This window comes from Typopeltis vanoorti, chromosome 2 (assembly GCF_054136105.1).
Source record: "Typopeltis vanoorti isolate ZY-2024b chromosome 2, IOZ_Tvanoo_1.0, whole genome shotgun sequence".
Classification (NCBI taxonomy): domain Eukaryota; kingdom Metazoa; phylum Arthropoda; class Arachnida; order Uropygi; family Thelyphonidae; genus Typopeltis; species Typopeltis vanoorti.
The window spans coordinates 176,850,036-176,871,144 of NC_143550.1; the positions used below are offsets into that span (position 1 = coordinate 176,850,036).

The window sequence follows — 21,109 nt, forward strand, 5'->3', positions numbered from 1 at the left end:
ACATTAGGTGACAAAAAAAATTGGAAATAGGGTTAATAAAATGCTTTTTTCTCCTCCTTACTTGTGGTTACAAGTAGCAATTTTGATAGAAGAAAGGGTTTTAGGAATGCGTTTATAGACCAATGGATTTATCTGAAAGTATTCATTTCTTTCGAATAGTGTATGACCACCAGAAGACAGTCTAGAAGGCCTAATGTAATAGTTGATTTTAAAACTCTGTCATTAAATTTAATTTACCATTATAATTAAATTCACTTGTCTTTGTCCCCACAGAGAGAAAAAATAATTAAGCTTATGTAATTCATTTTGTAAAATGTTGTTAGAATAATTTGTAACTTGAGTTTATGTTGTAATGTATTCCTGACTTCAGCAACACACATAATGCCAGTGAAGACAAACACTTGGGCTTGAAAATATCCATAGTTCAAGTGTTGCGCTGTACTTTCAATTAATAGCAGCAGTTTTTGAAGCTGGTGCACCCATACACAGAAGAAAAAAAAAGAAATAGTAAGGAAGAAACATGATTATGTAATGTAGTAGTTATGTGATAGCCATAATTATAGCTATAGGAATGTATTCATAGACCTGTAGATTTATCTGAAAGTAGTTACTTTGCTCAGTTGGTGTGTAACCACCAGAAGATAATCTAGAACAGCGCTTTTCCCAAACTGTGGGCCGTGGGCCTCTTGGGGGCCGTATTTTGTTGAGGGGGGGGCATGAAATAATGAAAACAAATTTAAAATGTTTTAAGACTAAATAGATTTTTTTTATCTTAAAAGAAATGTATTTAATTTTTATTATTTATTTCTTTTTTTGTTCTTTTTTATATTTTAATGGAAAAAATCACACATTGGTGTTGGTTCACAAATTTTGATTCTTGTGTATTTCGGCGATTAATGAATATTAGTAAATATATGCTTATTCATAAGCTTCATGTCAAAGGCATTGATAAGAAACACAAAAAAGATTACAAATGCAAAATCTTGAATATAAATTGTATTGAATATAAATACAATAAATACTATAATAATATATGTCTATATTATGATTTTTTTGATTGGGGGGCCATGAAATATTTTAATTTTTCCAAAGGGGGCCTGGCATCCATAAGTTTTTGAAGCACTGATCTAGTAGAAGGCCTTGAATAATTTTTTTTTTTTCATGGTTGAGTAATGTGTGGTTATAAGTAACAATTTTGACAGAAGAAAGGGTTTTAGAAATGCGTTTGTAGACCAATGGACTTATCTGAAAGTATTCATTTCTTTTGAATAGTGTATGACCACCAGAAGACAATCTAGAAGGCCTCGAACATAGTTTTTATTGTACGGAATACAGTAGCACAAGTTTGGATAAAGCAAGTTCCAGCATAAGGTATGTTGCTTATGATAACCCTGTGTATTTGCTTCTTCCAACAGATGAAATGGAATTCGAACATTGTAAACCTAGCAGAGAGTTGTGTATTTCTTCTGAACAGTGTCCTTATGTGTCCATATGCCAAGAATACAGAATACCGAAAGGAAAAAAAAACTATTATTCAGTTAAGGATAGGAACTAAATACATGTAAGACTGCGGTTTACTGTAATGCATATTTAGAAATGGGAGAAGGATGTTCCATAAGAAATTGAACTTGGACAATATGTGGTCTGAATACCATAGGAGAGAGAGCTTATATGCTCAGTATGTATGGAAAAGAGTTAACTAAAGATCAGTGGTGTTGGGAGGATGGTGAAGAATATCTGGTATTCTGATAAATGCATAATAATTTGCATTAGATCATTGTTAACAGTAAATACTTCAATGTTTATTTTGGTTGACTCAGTGGAATTGGAAAGTTAATTTGAGTTAGACATTGAGCTTCTCCAAGAATGACAATCTCACTGTTTGGATATACAGAAAATAAAACATACCTAATTTCTTTGACCTCTTTAAATGTCTGTTTAAAGAAATCAGTTGATTATCCGAAACTGGAGAGCTAAAGGACAGCAAGAAAATTTTGAGCTATAGAGTATCGAAAAGATTTCACATTTGGAAATATCTGGCATAGAATGTCAGATCTCACAGTTACTAAAATTGAGACAAAAAAAAATTATATGGAACGTAAGTTGGAATTGTGGCTCCTAGACTACTCATAGTACTAGTATACCAGGATTACAATCCTTTTGTAAATGGGAGTTGCATGTTAGAAATAGCAAGTTGCACTTAAATGTGTAGTGCAGTGCACATGTGGATTTATATATATGTAAATTTTTATTTTATTTTTATTTTTGTAGGAGTCTGTTCTAATGTTATAATAGAAATTCTTTATCTGTTCTACTACAGAATTATTTCAAATGATCTTGAAGGTCCTCGAATATGACAAGATATTACCCTTGAGATAGCAAGATCATGCACTGTGTGATTGCAGCACCTTATTACTAAATTTCAGAAGTCTGAAACACTGGATACTGATGTTTTGGCTGCTGTAATGTGAAGGATACACTGAATTTTGATAGCTTGGCTGGTCTGCAGCAGTCAAATCCTCTGCCTACACCTTAACATTGGTGGGCCTATTATAGTCTTCAGTATATTCTCTTGGACATCAGACTGCAAGATGTAGGCAGAACCCCCTACATCTTACAGTCCAAGATCCCCCCCCCCCTTTCCCTAGACTCAACTACTCCCTTGTATTCCAGGCTGTTCCATTTGTATACCGACCATTGCCTCACATATTCATTACTGCTTTCAGAATCCACTCTCCTTACTCTGTATCTCCCTGACTTCCCACCTCATCTTTCTGTTCAACTCTTGCATTTGTTTTTGCATTCTCATCTCCATTCGCATTGGTCTTGCCTGGTCCACTCTTCTGCTCATTTATATCATCTCTGACCTCACTGATAACTTAATTGCATCACTGATTACACTTCCTTCCAGCAGACTTACTCCAAAATCATTCAGATGCAGTCCATCACTCCTATACAGTTCCATTCATCTTTAAAACTAATTTCACACATTCACAGTCATGTGGGATGACTGTAAATGTGTTTTTTGCAGATCTTTGCTCTCCCCCAACCTCCTTATTGTTATACCTCGGCGACACACAAACTACTTTTCCTTCCACACTGTTGTCTTTCACTCTCTTCAATAATCTCCTGATATCCATGTCATATTTTTCCTATGCCCAATCAAATCATTTGTTTCCATCACAACAACTAACTCTGCACTCTTCTCATATCCAGTTTCTCGATCACCCTGTTCATCCTCCCTCCTGGAAAGCAGACCTTCTGCATCCTCTCATCCACCACATTTTATAATGAAATCTCCAGATAGTGCTACTCTTGAGTCATTTGCTGCTACTTTTTCTTCCTTATCTTTCATTTTATTATTTTGCACTTTCATTTGTATCTACCATTTGTCTAATTTCATTTTGTAAATACTCATCTCAATCATTTCATTCTTTACTTCTTGCATTCCAGCAATCGTTCCTGCTATTGTTCTGTCACTCAGGCTTTCTTCCATTCTTGCAGTTGCACCAGTTTGGCTCACTTTAATTTCCACATTTATGCTTTCTTTTCCTTTTCCAATAATTTCTATATTCACTATCACATTCTCTGCATTCATATTCTCAAGCTCATGTTTTTATTCTTGTCTGGCTATCATTCTCAGTCTTACACCCATCACTGCCTTTTGCTTGAATGTGTCACATTTTCTGCAGTCTCCTGCCCTCTCCTTCTTTTGTTTAATCTCTCAACAAACACATCTGCCACATTTACTTGATTTTTGCAATGTGTGTCTTATTATTCTCACCATAATTTTTGCCTTCATTAACTGTTCACAAAATTCTTTAAAAACTGACGACAACCTTTCAGGCAAAGTATCACTAATTAAATAAATTTTTGGTGAAATGCATATAATTCTTCAGAAATTTTCCAAAAAAAAATAAAATTTACCTTTTGCTGTAGTGACTGACTCTTTGTTAAGTGACATGTACTTCTCACAAAATAGAACATTTTTTTCTCCCAATTATACTTTTGACAATTTCTAGAACTATGGGCAAAATGCGATTTCTCTATTTGGATTAATTTTGATCTCCAATCTTTCTTGCCATAAACATATTATTAATATTGCTTCCACATCATCCATGAAATTAGATTTTTTCAACAACATTCAGTGGATAGATGGATATGTTTGTACAGAATTATAGTTATTTTTGCTATAGCAAACGACATATGAAACTCACTCCCTATAATGCTATCAAAAAGGAAATTCACTACAACAAACTACTACTGTCGCTACTGTAACATTTTTTTGAAGTCCCTGTGAGTTTTTTTCAGATTTGACTTAAAAATAGGTCACTAATCAAGTTGATTAATAAACAATCTCTTGCCATTTCCATCCATTGTCTTTCAATTTCTATTAATTGCATTTTCTTCAAATACAGTTGACCTGCTAAAGCTAATTCATAGGGACCACAGGAATAGTTTGCTGTAGTGAATTTCTTTTAACAACATTGTACCCGTGGAGCTTTGAGTGGGATTTTTCAGTAGTTATTGTGTGTATGTGTGTGACTTTGTTACAATGTTTGATATTGTGAAAGTCAACAGGTTTTCTATGGTTACTGTTTGTCACAATTGGCATTTATAATTCTCTCCCCATGTTCCCTGAATTGCTCAAGACATGGCAGAAGCTGTTCAATATCCCTTTAACTCCAAACTCATAGAACATATCCCCTCCCCCCATCTTTTATTTTGCAATTGTTTTTTGGAGCATGCTCTCCTTTGTATATATCATAAAGAGTTCATTCTACAGGTCTTCAAATATTATTATTAGACCTTCAGGAAGTCAAGGACTTATTGAGGGAGGCAATACATCATCCATATCAGCTGTCATACCTTTTGAACAGGTAAACTGTTCCACTTGCTTACAGTTCTGTGAGAAAAATCTAGCAGCACACAAACTTAACTTTCTCCCCCCTCCTGTCTTCTCCTCACCTTCCATATAATGCAAAACTTTATCAATTGATATTTTATAACACCTTCTCAAAAGTTCATATAACTCTATCATATCCATCTTTCTCTTGTATCAGTGTCTGCAAGCTACATGCTCTCAATCTGTTTTCATAATCCTGAAATCATCTTTGTAACTCTTCTTTGCAATGTTTTTACACCTCCTTTATATAGTAGTAATATACTAGCAGTAGTAACAAGTTTTTATTCTCACTTCCCCCCCATTTATGTTACTACTAATGCACTGTAAGTTAAATAGCTTTGTGTGAGATTACCAATAATTAGAAAAAAAATGTTATTTGCTGTTATATTGATATATTTATATATTCACTTTATATCTTCTTATATCAACTTAGATCTTATTTATATCCTCACTGTTATATGTTGATATATTTTGTTATATCATTATATTGATATACTGTTAGAGGGTGAAGAGTTCAGTCTCCTGAGATGTACGGTCTGTAAAAAAAAAAAAAAAAAGATGTTTCAATATTGGTAACAATATATATTGAAACTTATTTTTTTATTTTTTTTACAGACTATGAAATGACTCAAGAATAGCACTATATGGAGATTCTATCATAACAGGTGTGGTGGATGAGAGGGTCCACAAGGTATATTTTCCAGGAAGGAGAATGATCAGGGTGATTGAGGCACTTGATTTGAGAAGTAAGCATGTCAGAAAGTAAGTTTTTATACTTGGGACAAATGATCTGATTAGGCATAGAAAGAATGTGAGATTGGATATCAGCAGATTATTGAGGAGAGTGAAGGACAACAGTATGGTAGTAAGGGTATTTTGTGTGTTGCCCAGGTATGACAATGATGAGTTGCAGTGGAGAGCAAAGATCTTCAGTGGAATGTTAGTGGAAATGTGTGTGTGGAGAGAAACGAGTACAAGTTGTGAACATGTCGAATGAGTTTGAGGGACAAATGGAGCTGTATAAGAACTATAGATTGGATCTGAATAGTTATGGAATGAATCATTTGGGAAGGTTGCTACTTGGAGGGAAGTGTAATGAGTGATGCAAACAAGGTGTTAGTGGAAGTCAAAGATGATGCGAATGAGCTGAAGAGTGGACTAGGTGAGACTGATGTGGTTGTGAATGGAGAAGAGAATGTAAGAACAGAAAATCAAGTTGGACAGGAAAACAGGGTGGGCCAAGGAGATCAGAGGTAAGTTGAGTGGAATCTGGAAGTGTAATGCATGCACGTATGTTGATGGTCAGTGTAATGGAATGGCCAGGAATACATGAGGGATTGAGTCTGATAGGCTATTTGGGGAAAAAGCAGACAGGAGCAGGTGAGGAGAAGCCAGAGGCAGGGAACAGCATGAGTAGGACAGGCTGCAGACCAAGAAATGAATGTTTATTTACGAATACCAGGAGTGTCAGGAATAAGGGAGATGAAATTGTTGTATTGATTGAGTTTATGTGCCTAAAAATAGTTGCAATAAGTGAAACATGGTTGGATGAGAACGTCATCATGAAGATAGGAAAGGCAAGAATGGAGAGAGAGTGCTACTGATAATAGCAGGCGAATTATATCTGTGCACGGTTGAGATACAAAGAGAAAAAAGTGTCAAAAAAGGATCATTATGGATGATTTCAACAAAGAAAGAGATAGTATCAAGGAATAAGGAGAATGAATATCTCAAATTCTTAAGGAACAACAATCTTAGGCAGTATGTAATGGAGGGCACACGAGAGGGTTAAGAGTCTTAGATCTGGTTATATCATCAGAGTATATAATTGTGAATGGAGTGTCAAATCATTCCCCAGTTGGAGAGAGTGACTATGAAGTAATTACATGTGTTGCAGCCAGTCACATGAGAACTTCTATAAAGAAGGAATATATGTGGAACTACAAGGATGGCGATTATAGAAAGCTTAGGAGACAACTGGGAGCTATAATATGGAAAGAGGAGTTGAGTGGGAAGGATATAGATGCAGTAGGGACATTGATCAAGAGCTTTTTAACAGCAGCGTTGTGTGAGTGTATTCCAAAGGTGAAAAGGCTAAACAAGGTAGGAGTAAAATGGATGAATGAAGAAATTGAGTGTGAAATCCAGAAGAAGGCTATGGAGGTGACACAAGATGAATGTTTGTAATGATCATTTGTATGAAGAATACAAAGAGCAGGCCAGGAAGGTGACTCATTTAGTAAAGATAGCAATAGTGGAATATGAGAAGAAATTAGCCAATCAAGCTAAGAAAAATCTTAGTGAGTTCTTTTGATATGTGGCAAGTAGAAGAAAAAATGACTGGAAGGATGATGCTAGCTGATGACACCAGCAGATTGGTAACCTAGATTGGTAATATGTCTAGGGTTGTTAAGATATTAGAGAAGTTGGTGAGGATTAAGATTCAGAAGTTAGTTGATAATAGCAATATTCTTTATAATGGTCAGCATGGGTTTGTTGAGGAGAGGCAGTCTGCTTATGTATTACAACAAGTTGACTAACTTCCTCTATAAAGGAGATGCATATGTGGTGACATATGAGGGTAGTCTGAAAAGTTCTTGGCCTAACAATGAAAAAAATTTTTAATTTCAAAATCTTTTTTTATTTTTCAACATAAATCTTCCTTAAGACTAATACATTTATTCCGGTGATGCTCCAGTGCCATTATACTGTCCCTATAGTGATTCTCAGTAAGACCTGCAAAATACTCTAACAGGCTGCAATCACCTCTTGATTCGAAGAAAAACACTCGCCAGTGATGAAGAGTTTTAGTTTTGGGAAGAAATAGAAGTCAGAGGGAGCCAAATCTGGGGAATAGAGTGGATGTTCCAACAATTCATAGTGCAGATCCCTTAATTTTCCCATTGCCAAAACACCTTTGTGGGCAGGTGCATTGTCCTGATGAAATGATTTTTTTTTCCTTCTGCAAACCAGGTCTTTTCTCACAAATTTTTTCATCTAGTCTGGTTAAAAGATCAGAATAATATTCCCCGGTTATTGTTTTACCCTTTTCAAGATAATTAATAAACAAAATGCCTTTAGCATCCCAAAACACTGATTCCATGACCTTTCCTACTAATGGAACCGACTTTGTCTTCTTTGGCACTGAACAACTGGCTTCTGTCCACTGTTTTGACTAATGTTTGGATTCTGGTGTGTAATGGGGAATCCAAGTATCATCCATAGTAATAAATCGATGCACAAAATCAGTTTTATTCTTATTAAAATGCTCCAAGCACTGTTCAGAGATTTTCCTGCAAGTGTGTTTTTGATGTGTTGTGAGCAAGTGCGGCACCCATCTTACGCAAAGCTTTTTCATGTATAATTCATCATCAAATTCCTGCCATGTACACTCAAGGGGTGTACAGGATATGATAGTAATACATGAAAAATTTACATCATTACTGACTTCCTATCTACAATTTTCCTCCAAAACAGTCTGTTACTCGTCAAGACTAAAACATTATCAGATCTTATATTTCTATCTTCTAAGGCACTTTGTACCGTATCAATCCACCTATATCTTGGTCTTCCTCTGGGTAGTTTTACTGTCAACCTGGCAGAACGCTTGTTTTGGTAATCTTTCCTTGCCCATTCTATTTAAGTGACCATACCACCTGAGATTAGCTATGCTAACACATTCCTGGATACTGACAATATCAAGTTCTTTCCTAAATCCTCGTTTTTAATATGATATTGCCATTGATGCCATCTGTTCACGCCTATAATCTTTCTCAGGACTCTCATATCTGCGATCTCTAGTCTTTGGTCAAGTGTTTTACTTCTGACCCAGCTCTCAGATCTATACATTTCCATGTGTAGAGGTTTAAGTGCTGTGAGGACATCATATTGGAGGCTTAATGGATTGCATACAGCACTCAGAAAGGATTAAAACAGAATTTAATACTTCCTATATATTTTATCTCAGTAAATGAGACATCTTCAGGAATTACAAAAAAACTAATGTAACATCAAAAACAAATAACACACAATACTAAGCCCAACCACGTGGGTGACACTAAAGTCCTATCTAGGTGGAGCGCCCTCTAAGGGCGGTTGTAGGTGGCCTGGAATGTAAAGTGAGACCTCTGGTGATAAGCTTTTCCCAAATCTTAGGAAGCTGAATGCAACCATATTTGTTGAGATCTGGTTGATTCCTGAGAGCTGCTGCTGATTATAAGAATAGTCTCTCTTTTTTGAATTTGCTGTGGTGGAGCATGGTGGTTTTTTCCCATGAGATCCTGTGGGTTGTATCCAGGACATGGTCAGCCAAGCCTGACTGACATAGTTGTTTTTGCTAATGTATGACTTATGTTCCTCCAGGCGGATAGGGGCTGATCTGCCTGTCTGTCCAAAGTACGCCAGTTTACATGAACAGGGTACTTTATAGACTCCAGGTACTGAGAGAGGAGGGAGCTGATCTTTTGTAGAGCAGATAAGGGTAGCAAATTTGCAGTGGGGCTTAAATGCTGTGTGTAGGTTGTACTTTTTTAAAATCTTGGCTATTTTTTCAAATGTGCCACAGATGTAGGGTATGGTGATGACATTTCTAAACTCTTTCTGAAGAGAAGACCGAGGAGAGGGGGAGGACCTGATTATTTTTTTTAATACTGTGATCACTGTAGCCATTAGAGAGGAAAGTGTTGTGTATGTGGTTAAGCTCAGTTGTAATGGCAGTTCCACTGGAGCAAAGATTGTGGGCTCTCTTGGGAAAAGTTTTAATAATGCCATATTGTTGAGTTCGGTGGTAGTGGGAGAGTTTGTGAATGTATATGCCTGTTTGTGTGTGTATATTTTCTATATACAGTGAAGGAAAGTGTACCATTGGGAAGGCGTGTAACTAAGGTGTCTAGGAAGGGTAAACAATTGATCTTTTCCTTTTCCATTACAAACTGGATTATTGGATGTAGGCTATTGAGGTGACTGAGGAAAGAGTCTAATGTGTCTGGGCCATGAGGCCAAATAGAGAACACATAGTCTACATATCTTAGCCAGATAGAAGGTTTGAGAGGGGCTGAGTCTATGGCTCGTTTTTCAAATTTTTCCATATAAAAATTGGCAAGAGGGTATGAGAGGGGGAACCCATGGCAGTTCCCCCTATCTGCTTGTAAATTTTGTTCTTCCAAGAGAAATAACCAGAATTGATGGCAAATTAAAAGAGATCTAAGATGTCAGAAGGAAAAACGTTTTTTGAGTGTTAACGTATCAATTAAGGTAAACAACGAGGAGATGTCAAAGCTTACTAATGTGTCTGCGTTATTTAAGGTTAGATTTTCTCTGAAGGTTTTAAAATGGATAGAGTTTTTTATATAGGATGTGGAAAGTCCAGCGAGGGGAGGTCAGAGAGCTGGCCAGCTGTTTTGACAGCTTGTAGCAAGGTTTGTTAATGGCATCTACTATAGGTCTTAGTGGGTGGGGGGATGGAAAGGTTCGAGTTTTTTTTTTGTGATTTCTGTGGCCAGGAAGACACTTTTTTAAATAAATTTTTTAACTTGTGTTTTTGTGGGGTTGTGTTCTAGCGGGGTGTAGGTAGAGCGATCTTGGAGGATAATATCCATTTTCCGATTGTATTCTGTGGTATTAAGAATGACAGTGGCATTACCCTTATGTGTTAAGCTAAAGATCAACTTTCATTCCAAAAAATCCCTCTGCATATATCACCGCACCAGCTTGTCACTTTTGCAGGAACAAATCGCCGCTACTCGTGCCACCCTCTCCATGACGAATGCTGCCATTTTCTCCCTATAATCAGAGCTCTCTGCTGTACTTAACACTGAACTTTGGTCTATTTTCTCTGGCATCTTGGAAGCTTCCGCACATAAAGAATTTCAAAAAATAAAAAATAAACATATCAAGAAATTTAACAACCTGGTTAAAGCCAAACTGCAACCGCAAATTCAACTGCTCCAGACAGTAGTGAACTTATCATCCAAAAGGCTCAACGACAATGCCGTCAGTACCTTAAGCCTCGGCAACAATTTTGCGGTTGCTCCTAAAGTGCAGGTTCTTGATGTGATGTACAATGTTGAATGCGGTATCTGTCACTTAGCGCCAGAGTTAGCAAATAACATCAGACTTGAAGTCGGAAACATCCTCACTCGGTCTCCGCCTCCAAAAAAGTAATTTATCGTCCGCCCAATGCACTGCTTTCATGAAATTACGAAAAGAAAAAAGTATAGTCATCACTAGAGCAGATAAGGGTAATGCCACTGTTGTTCTTAATACCATGGAATACAATCGGAAAATGGGGATTATCCTCGGAGATCGTTCTACCTACACCCCGCTCGAACACGACCCACAAAAACGCAAGTTAAAAAATTAAAAAATTTACTTAAAGTGTCTTCCTGGCCCCGGGAAATCACAAAAAAACTCGAACCTTTCCGTTCCTGTCCCCCCTGAATATACGGTTTACCAAAAATCCATTAACCTAATTCCCTACTAATGCCTATAGTAGATGCCTCTTGCCAACTTTTATATGGAAGAATTTGAAAACGAGCCATAGAAGCCCCTCAGCCCCTCTCAAACCTTCTATCTGGCTAAGATATGTAGACAATTTGTTTTCTATTTGGCCTCATGGCTCAGACACATTACTCTTTCCTCAGTCACCTCAATAGCCTACATCCAAGAATCCAGTTTACAATGGAAAAGGAAAAGAACAATTGTTTACCATTCCTAGACACCTTAGCTACACTCCTTCCCAATGGTACACTTTCCTTCACTGTATATAGAAAACCCACACACACACACACACAGGCAGATTCACAAACATTCACAAACTCTCCTACCACCACCCTGCTCAACAATATGGCATTATTAAAACTCTTACCAAGAGAGAGCCCACAATCTTTGTTCCAGTGGAATCGCTGTTACAACTGAGCTTGACCACATACACAACACTTTCCTCTCCAATGGCTGCAGTGATCACAGTATTAAAAAATAATCATTTCCTCCCCCTCTCCTCGGTCTTCTCTTCAAAAAGAGTTTAGAAATGCCATCACCATACCCAACATCCGTGGGATATCTGAAAAAATAGCCAAGATTTTAAAAAAGTACAATCTACACAGCATTTAAGCCCCACTGCAAACTTGTTACCCTTATCTTCTCTACAGAAGATCAGCTCCCTCTTCTCTCGGTACCTGGAGTCTATAAAGTACCCTGTTCATGTTACTGGCGTACTTTGGACAGACAGGCAGATAAGCCACTATCGCCTGGAGGAACATAAGTCATACATCTTCAAACACAACTATGGGCAGTCAAGTTTGGCTGACCATGTCTTGAATACAACCCACAGGATCTCATGGAAAAAAATCACCATGCTCCACCACAACAAATTCAAAAAAGAGAGAACATTCTTAGAATCAGCCTCAGCAGCTTTCAGGAATCAACCAAATCTCAACAAATATGGTTGCATTAAGCTTCCTAAGATTTGGGAAAAACTTCTCACCAGAGGTCCCACTTTACATTCCAGGCTACCTACAACCGCCCTTAGAGGGCACTCCACCTAGAAAGGACTTTGGTGTCACCCACGTGGTTGGACTTAGTATTGTGTGTTATTTGTTTTTGATGTTGCATTAGTTTTTTTGTAATCCCTGAAGATATCTCATTTACTGAGATAAAATATATAGGGAGTATTAAATTCTGTTTTAATCATTTCTGAGTGCTGTATGCAATCCATTAAGCCTCCAATATGAGATCCATAAGTTAAAACTGGTTTGAACACTATCTTGTATAGCTAATTTAGTGTTCCGACTACTTTCTCTCTTATTCCATATGAATTTATTCAATTGACTTCCTACCATACCAGCTTTGTTGATTCTTTTGTCTATTTCCATATTTAATTTACCATCTTCACTAAAAATAGTGCCTATGTAGCTGAAATATTTTTCTTGTTCTACAGGTTCTCCGTTCACAACGCAAGTTACTTTTTCAATGATTCTGCCTATTTTCATTGTCTTTGTCTTTTTATTGCTGACCTTCATACCATATCTATTACAACAGCTATTCAATTTAGTCAGAGAATCTTGCAGACTTGTAGCGGATTTATTTAGAAGTATAACATCATCCGCATAAAGCAAAGAGCTGACATTAACATCTCCAATTTTGATATCATGTTTAATACCACTTTCCTTCATAATGTGATCCATATAGATAATGAATAACAGAGGAGATAATGTACATCCTTATCTCACACCAGATTTAATATTAAACCACCTTCCTGTACTTCCTTCAGTTCTAACTGCTGACTTACAACTCCATTAAAGACTAAGTATTGCTTGATATAATGCCCCATTGACACCAAATAACTGTAGCATATTGAATAGATTCTCTTTTGCCACCTTTTCATATGCCTTTTCCAGATTGACAAAACTTAAATATAGATCTTTGTTATATTCCCATGCTTTCTCAACTATTTGTAAAGTGAAGATTTGATCCTGACATCCTCCATCTGATCTGACAGCCTCTATTTGGTTTGAATCTAGCTTGTTCTTCACCCAGCTTTTCTTCCACAATTCTTCTCAACCGTTTCTCCAGTGTACTTGCATAAATCTTGCCAGGAACACTCAGCAGGGAAATACCTCTGTAATTCTCACATTGTTTTATTTCCCTTTTTATGTATGGGTACTATGAGAGCTCTACTCCAATCATTGGGATTCATCCCTCTGTCCAGGTTTTGTGAAATATGCAGTGCAGCCACTGTAAAACCATAATTCCACCATACTTCACAATTTCTGGTCAAATATCATCTAATTCTGCTGCCTTTCCACATTTCAAGCCTTTGATGGCTTTTCTACTTCAGGCATACAGTCAGGAATACATATATGGATATGTATTCTATTCCTGACTGTATGCCTGTTGAGTGTTTTTCATTACTGTGCTGTCATCACTGCTTGTTTCATTTAGCAGTTTTTCAAAGTAATTACTCCATACTTCAAGGATATCTTTTTCTCCCGTTTTCATGTCACCTTTATCATCTCTAACTCCTTTTACAGCACTCTTTCCTCCATTTCTAAGCTTCTTCGACAACTTCAGGAATATTTTGCCACCTTCTTTATATTTATTTTCTATGTTCTTGCCAAATTGCTCCCATGACTTTTGTTTAGCTAATTTTACATATTGTTTAGCTTTCTTACATTTGTCTCTGTATTCTCTAAGAGCACAAGCTGACTTATTTGCCAGGAACTTTTGATATGATTTCTTCTTTTCCTTCACTGCCTCTTTAACTTCCTATGTCCACCTTGGAGTTCTGATTTTTCCATCCTTGCAGACAACCTCACCACATTCCTCTCTGGCTGAATCAATCACTGTTTTCTTCAAGGCTTGCCACTGAATCTCCAAGGTTTAGTAGCTGTTCTCAAACTTTCATTTTTTCTTCAATAATCTTTGTGTATTTTAGTCTACAGTTCACATCTGAGAGCTGCTCAACTGTTATTCGCTTTAAAATTTTCTTACATGTTATTCTTTTTACTATGAAATTCAATTTTATCCTCCTCAAGACTAAATAGTGATCTCTTCCAATTTCAAATCCTCTGTACACTCTGGTGTCTTGCATCAGAGAGAAAATATCACTATCGACAATAACGTAGTCAATGACACTTTTCTAATATCTTGTCTCTTTTCTCCACCTGAATTTGTGCACATTTTTATGTTGAAACATGGTGTTAGTAATAACCAGTCCATCTCCTGAGCAGAAATCCAACAGATATTTTCCATTATTATTAGCTTTGCTCTTTTCTCCAAATTTTCCCAAAATATTTTTGTATGTCTGACAATCATTTCCTACTCTGCTATTTATATTCCCAACAAGGACCAACTTTTCCTTTTTCATTGTGTCAGTTGCTTTTTCTAAAGCCTCAAAAAATTCCTCCACTTCTACCTTAGTAGAATCTTCTGTGGGACCATAGGCACAAATAAGTCTCATTGTCCAGTTCCCCATTCTCATATTTGCCTACATCACTCTACTTGAGACTGCCTGCCATTCAAGATTAGCCTCGTATTTAGTGTTGAATACTATGGCTACTCCTTCTTTTCCTTAATTGTTATTGTCTGAATATACTATTTTGTATTTATTGTTCAGAAAGACCTCACCAGTTTTTGTCTTTTTTGTTTCAGTCACCCCTATTATGTCGATCTGGTACTTATCTAATTCCTCAGCTGGCTCCATTTCTTTGCCATTCAGGATTCTTACGTTGATAGTACCGATCTTTAACTCTGGTGATGTTGAGTTAGGGTGTGTTTTCAGATTTGTTCCAGTAGCTGACTTTTCGCTGTTAACCCTGGTTCCCTGGCGAAAACAACGGGGGCCTGGTTTAACCGGGTGACACCACAGCCGGCATGAAATTTTGTCATGTTGTACCATCATTTTGTATTTTGGTTTAAGCCAAAAAGAATACAATTTGGTAGCTGAATCCCAAATTGCCAGCCCATCCTCGTTCGTTCAGTATCCAGGTAGATACCCAACAGAGTGCACCACGAGAAGGTGAGGGTTGGACATTAGGTCAGAAGCCCTGGCCGGTTCTCCGCATTCCTTTAAAGGCTATATGGAGATCTTCTCTCAGTTATATAGCTTTGACCTTTAAGCACCCATCACGTGTAATTCTTTATGCAAAATATATCCTACACGTTCTTTTGAAATGCCTATAGTCTCAGCAATTTCACGCACCTTCACTCATCAGTCATCCATGCTCTTAATCAATGATTTCTGTTGTTGTTACACTTTTTTGGACATTCTTCACGTGGATTATCTTCAAGGGTGGTATAGTCAAGTTTAAACTCGGCAACCCATTTCTTAATTGTCAAAAATGACAGAGAAGAGTGTCCATAAACTTTTGAAATTCAAATGAATTTCTTTTGTCGTTAAAACTTCTTTTACAAAGAATTTTATAACTGCACGATACTCCATTTTATCCATTTCAAGGGATACAGATAGCACTTTTGCTTCAGACAGCTGTTTAAAACAAACTACTTGATAATGACTTGCACATGGATGCTTATGACAGATGTACCAACTCTGTAAAAAAAAAAAAAAAACTTGCCAATAGTGTCGACATCTATGGTCGACGCCGAGGACTTTTCAGACCACCCTCATAATTGGATTTTTCCAAGGCCTTTGATAGACTGCTACGTGACAAGCTAGTAGCTAAACTGAAACCAATGGGATTAGATAACAGACTAATAAGTTGGATAGTGGATCTGCTATCGGACAGGTTGTATATGGAGGAGTGGTATCCTAAAAGAGGAAGGCACTAGTGGGAGTCACAGGGATCTATTTTAGGACTGATATTGTTTACATTTTCAATGGAAACATCTACTGTGGAAATACAGAGAAGTATAAGACAGGGTGACTCAATATCTCCAAAATTATTCACAGCATGCCTAGAAGAAATATTCAAACTTCTTGATTGCGAAGGGAAAGGTCTGAAGATAAATGGAAGATATTTAAGTCATTTACGCTTTGCAGATGATATAGTTATCTTTACTTCAACTGCGCATGAATTACAGACTCGTATCCATGAACTCCAAACCGCTAGCAAAACAGCTGGCCTAAAGATAAATCTAAAGAAGACCCAAGTGATGTTCAATACTTATGTCCAACCAGAAATAATAAATCAATAATGTAGAAATTATACAAATTGGTCATTATGTATACTTAGGACAACAGATATCAGTGGAACAAAATATCATGGATGAAATTAAAAGGCTCGCAATGCTTGGGTGGAAAGGATTTGGAAAATTACATTCATTATTCAAAAGCCAACTACCATTATGCCTGAAGAGAAAAGTTTTTAACCAGTGTATTCTTCCTATAGTGACATATGGCTGTGAAACATGGACACTGAATGCAAAGGAAATTCAAAAATTAAGAACAACACAATATAGTATGGAAAGAAGTATGCTTGGTATCACAAGATTGGATCACAAAAGGAATACATGGATAAGAAATCAAATGAAAGTCTGACATAATAGGAATAGTGAAACATCTGAAGTGGCAATGGGCTGGGCATATTGCTCGAAGACAAGATCAACAATGGACAAAAGAAGTACTGGATTGGATTCCATGAGAGGAAAAATGACCACAATGTTGACCTAAATCACGGCAGATTGATGATATCATCAGATTTGCAGGGGTGACATGGGAAAGGAGAGCCATGGACAGACAGTTTTGGAGTAATCTTGGAAAGGCCTTCATCCAGCAGTGGATTAACAATGGCTGATAATGACGATGATACTTTAACTTTCACTTTAATGACATTGGGACCTGCTTAACTGGAGATGTGCAACCATTGCTGATGATGCAAAGTTGGGAAGGGCTAAGAGAAGTAGAGCAGACGTTGTGGCCTTGCAGGAGAATCTGAATAGACTGTGAGTAGACAAATGATTAGAGCTATCAGTTTAATGTTGCAGAGTGCAAGGTCTTGAAATTTGGTAGTTAAGGTTAAGGTGCAGAGTATACAGTTATTGGAGAAATTTTGAAGGAGATGAATCCCAGATGAGAGATCTGGAAGTGTTGGTGACAAACGTGAAGTTTAATGGTCACATTGCTAAAATTGTAAGAGCATTCCAATAGATTATGGCAATAATGAGGAGGATGTTGACACGCAGAAGCAGAGAGGTTACGGTACCCCTGTATAAGGCTTTGATCAAGCCACATATGGACTACTGTGAACTGATTTGGTTGCTTAGTTTTCAAAGGGATCAGAAAGTATTGGCAAAGGTCCAGAGAAGGTTTACTAAGTTGGTATCAGGTCTATGAAATGTCAGATATGAGGAGAGATTGATGGAATGCAACATACAGAGCATTGTGAATAGAAGAAGAGGGGATATGATGGAGACATAAGTTGGTGATGGGTTGTTACCATATTAATGTGGAGAAGATATTTCATAGAGTAGAGGGAGGCAAGGATAGAACTAGAGACCATCTATGAAAGCTGTATAAGGAGAGTGTGGGCAGTGGAGTGAGAAGATGGTTCTTTGTATGGGGAGTAATTGAGCGGAATGCATTGCCTGAAAGTGTGGTGAGTTCAGAAACTATGAATGGGTTCAAGGCAGGGCTCAATCTTTTGGCATAAGAATGTATAGACCTCCTGTGATGAGGCCTTTGACTCCGTCGAGGTCAGATGATGATGATAATAAAAAGAGATTTCGAAACTTTTGATGTTAGGCCCATACACCAGAGATTGGTTGATCAACTTATAGTATATTAGTACCGTGTATGGATAGCGGGTTGGGAAAGGAGAAACTTGTTTACATTTGATTTAAACGCCTGTATATTGTATTCCTTGGGGAATACATCGGGGGGGATGTTCCACAGTACAGCAGTAGCAGGGATGAAGGAGGAGAAAAAGAAACTTGTTCTGTGAGTTTCAAGTTGTACTCTGAAAGGATGTTGGGTGGCAGCTGTACTTGTTCCAACTGACTTAGTACTGAGTGCAGGAATTATTGATGCTATTTTGGATGATCATTTGCCATATAAATATTTATATATTACACAAATTGCATCTCTTTGAAAGTGCAAGGCAAGTTGGTAAGAGATGGGTCATTTATCAATCTTATTACTCTCCTCTGTATTGAGTCAAGCATTTTGAGGGAGCTTTTAGGAGCCCCACTCCAAATGTGAGAATAGTATTTGATAGGTAGCTGCGATTTTTATAAGGTTAACAGCTGTTTAGAGGCAAAGTAACATTTTGAGCAAAAGAAAAATCCTAGTTTTTTGGAAGCTGAGGATGCAATGGTTGTGATGTGTTTATGCCAGGAGAGGCTTGATGTCAGGGTAATTCCAAGAAGAGAGACCTCATCTTGTCTGCAGATTTGGAGAAAAATTTGTTAGGAAAATACTGAATGACATGTCAGATTTTTGTCATATTCACAAGAGTTGGTGGGCAACCATCTGCCTATCACAAAGATGGTGAGGCTTTTGTTAATAGTTGCTTTTTTAATTTTCTTTTTATGAAACTACCCCTTATTTGTTAAGAATTGCTGAAATGATATTTTGTGGATAAAAATTCCAAGAAGAGAAACTTCATCTTGTCTGCAGATTTGGAGAAAAATTTGTTAGGAAAATACTGAATGACATGTCAGATTTTTGTCATATTCACAAGATTTGGTGGGCAACCATCTGCCTATCACAAAGATGGTGAAGCTTTTGTTAATAGTTGCTTTTTTAATTTTCATTTTATGAAACTACCCCTTATTTGTTAAGAATTGCTGAAATGATATAATTTGTGGATAAAAATGAACCCAACCCCTGCTCTAAATTGATTACGCCTGGGATAATCCAAAAATTAACATGTTTTGTTGTGCTCTCAGTAAACAGAGTGCATGATTTATTTCTTAGTTTTTTTTTTTTTTTTTTTCTATAAAAATAATTGGATTATTAAACTTTGGCCTGTTCCAAATATCATTTTAATGCTTGGCAAAACATTTCTTCTGAAACAAAACAGAATCTTAAGCTTAATGCTGTTGCTAGTATCCAACATCAAACTTTCTCAATGAGAATATATCTGATTTGTTGTGGTAGCACTATGCTAAAAAATAAGTCAGCTATTTATTCATTTGTTTGAAGATGTTAAGCTGTGTTTGGAAAGAAATTGTCATTACATCTGTAGATTAACTAGGCATTCTATGGAACAGTTGGGATTGATATTACTGCATTAATATCTTAGGTGAGCTAAGGAATCAATATTCTGGGAACCTTGCTCCAGAGACCAAATGTGGAACTTTTTAAAGCCGCCTCATGCCTCTTATGATCAAGCTAGTGGTCTGATACTTGACAGCAAAAGTTATCTGCCACCATAAAAAGATATTTAGAAACATCTTTGTCATAGTGGGATTCAAACTCATGGTCTTGCTGATGGGGAAAATAGATGCTGTTGACTTAATCAATCAGGCTGGTGAATTTCTCTTAAATCCTGTTTAAATATGTTTCAGATTGTATGTAATAACCCTATATTTTATTCTAAGTCTTTGGATTTATGCATATTGTCATTATTTTCATTTACAGAATTTTAAGTATATTTTGATGCATATCAGTGTTTTCCCAATTTAGGTTTCGAGAAAAGTTAGGGCTCAAAGTAGTGAAATCCTTAAAACGTAATAATGATGGAGTGACCCATTCAGCTATAGACATGATTTGTGCACTGATGCAGGTAATTATCACACAAGTAAATGAAGTTTTAGAACCTTTGGTTTGGAAAGGGATATAATCTCTGATTGGAATGAATCACTTAATGTTTTGCTTTTACATATTAGTTTCATGTTTACTTTGATTATGTTCAGTTTATTTCTATGTATATGACTCAGACTAGATATATTTGCATAGTGGCTGCCATACCTGAGTTGCTCAGATAAGTCATTCTTTTAGTAGACATTGGCAGTATTGTTAAATATAATTGATTGTTTAGCATTGACTGTTATTATGCGGTATTCTTCGTTATGGTATTGTTCATTATGTTTTGATGTTGACTGATATCAATGTGCAGAATTTAGTGCAATGCAACATGTGTTTAATGTAATCATTGCCAAGAGTGAATTGTTTGTGGTATGAGACCAAGAATGGAGAGACTAGTTTATTGAAAAAAAATTTTTTAAGAGAGTATAAGAAATGCAAGCTGTGTGTCAGGAACAAAAGAATGAAGTAACTGATATTATGAATATGAGGCAGCATTGTTAATGTTGTGCAAGTAGTGAATGATAGTTCACAAAATATGAATGAGAGTTTGAAGGAAGTGGTTCAAAGTAATAATGTGGATGATGATGATATGCCAGTGTGGAAAGAAATTTGCACACTTACCCAAACTCCTTCACAGGACAAAATGTGAACTCAGGCAACTGGAGAAACAACTGATGTGTGTTACAGAAGGATGGAGAATGAAAGAAAGAGTGAATGGAGATGGCATAAAAGTGGAAGAAACTGAGAGAAAAGAGATAGTATTTTATGGGGATTTGATAATAAGAGGTATAGTTCATGAGAAAGTGGCAAAACCATGTTTTTAGGTGCGAAGATAAATGATGCTAGTGAAGCTGTAAGTTTTGCAGAAGAAAGAAGTGATCAAGTTAATTGTTTTCACAGGCACAAATGATTTGAAAGCTGAGAAATATGCAATGAGAGAAGATATGAAAGAGTTGTTAGAAGAAGCAAATATGAAGAATAAGAAAGTAAAGATTGTG

General features: G+C 36.6%; 1 protein-coding gene across 1 annotated transcript in view; it reads left to right on the forward strand.

The window, feature by feature from the left end:
• Positions 1-21,109, forward strand: part of Rme-8 (receptor mediated endocytosis 8) — a 1,025,705-nt gene that overhangs the window by 195,335 nt on the left and 809,261 nt on the right. The window contains exon 14 of the mRNA XM_090414028.1: positions 19,989-20,088. Coding sequence (XP_090270154.1) covers positions 19,989-20,088 — 100 coding nt within the window. The remainder of the gene's footprint in view (positions 1-19,988; positions 20,089-21,109) is intronic.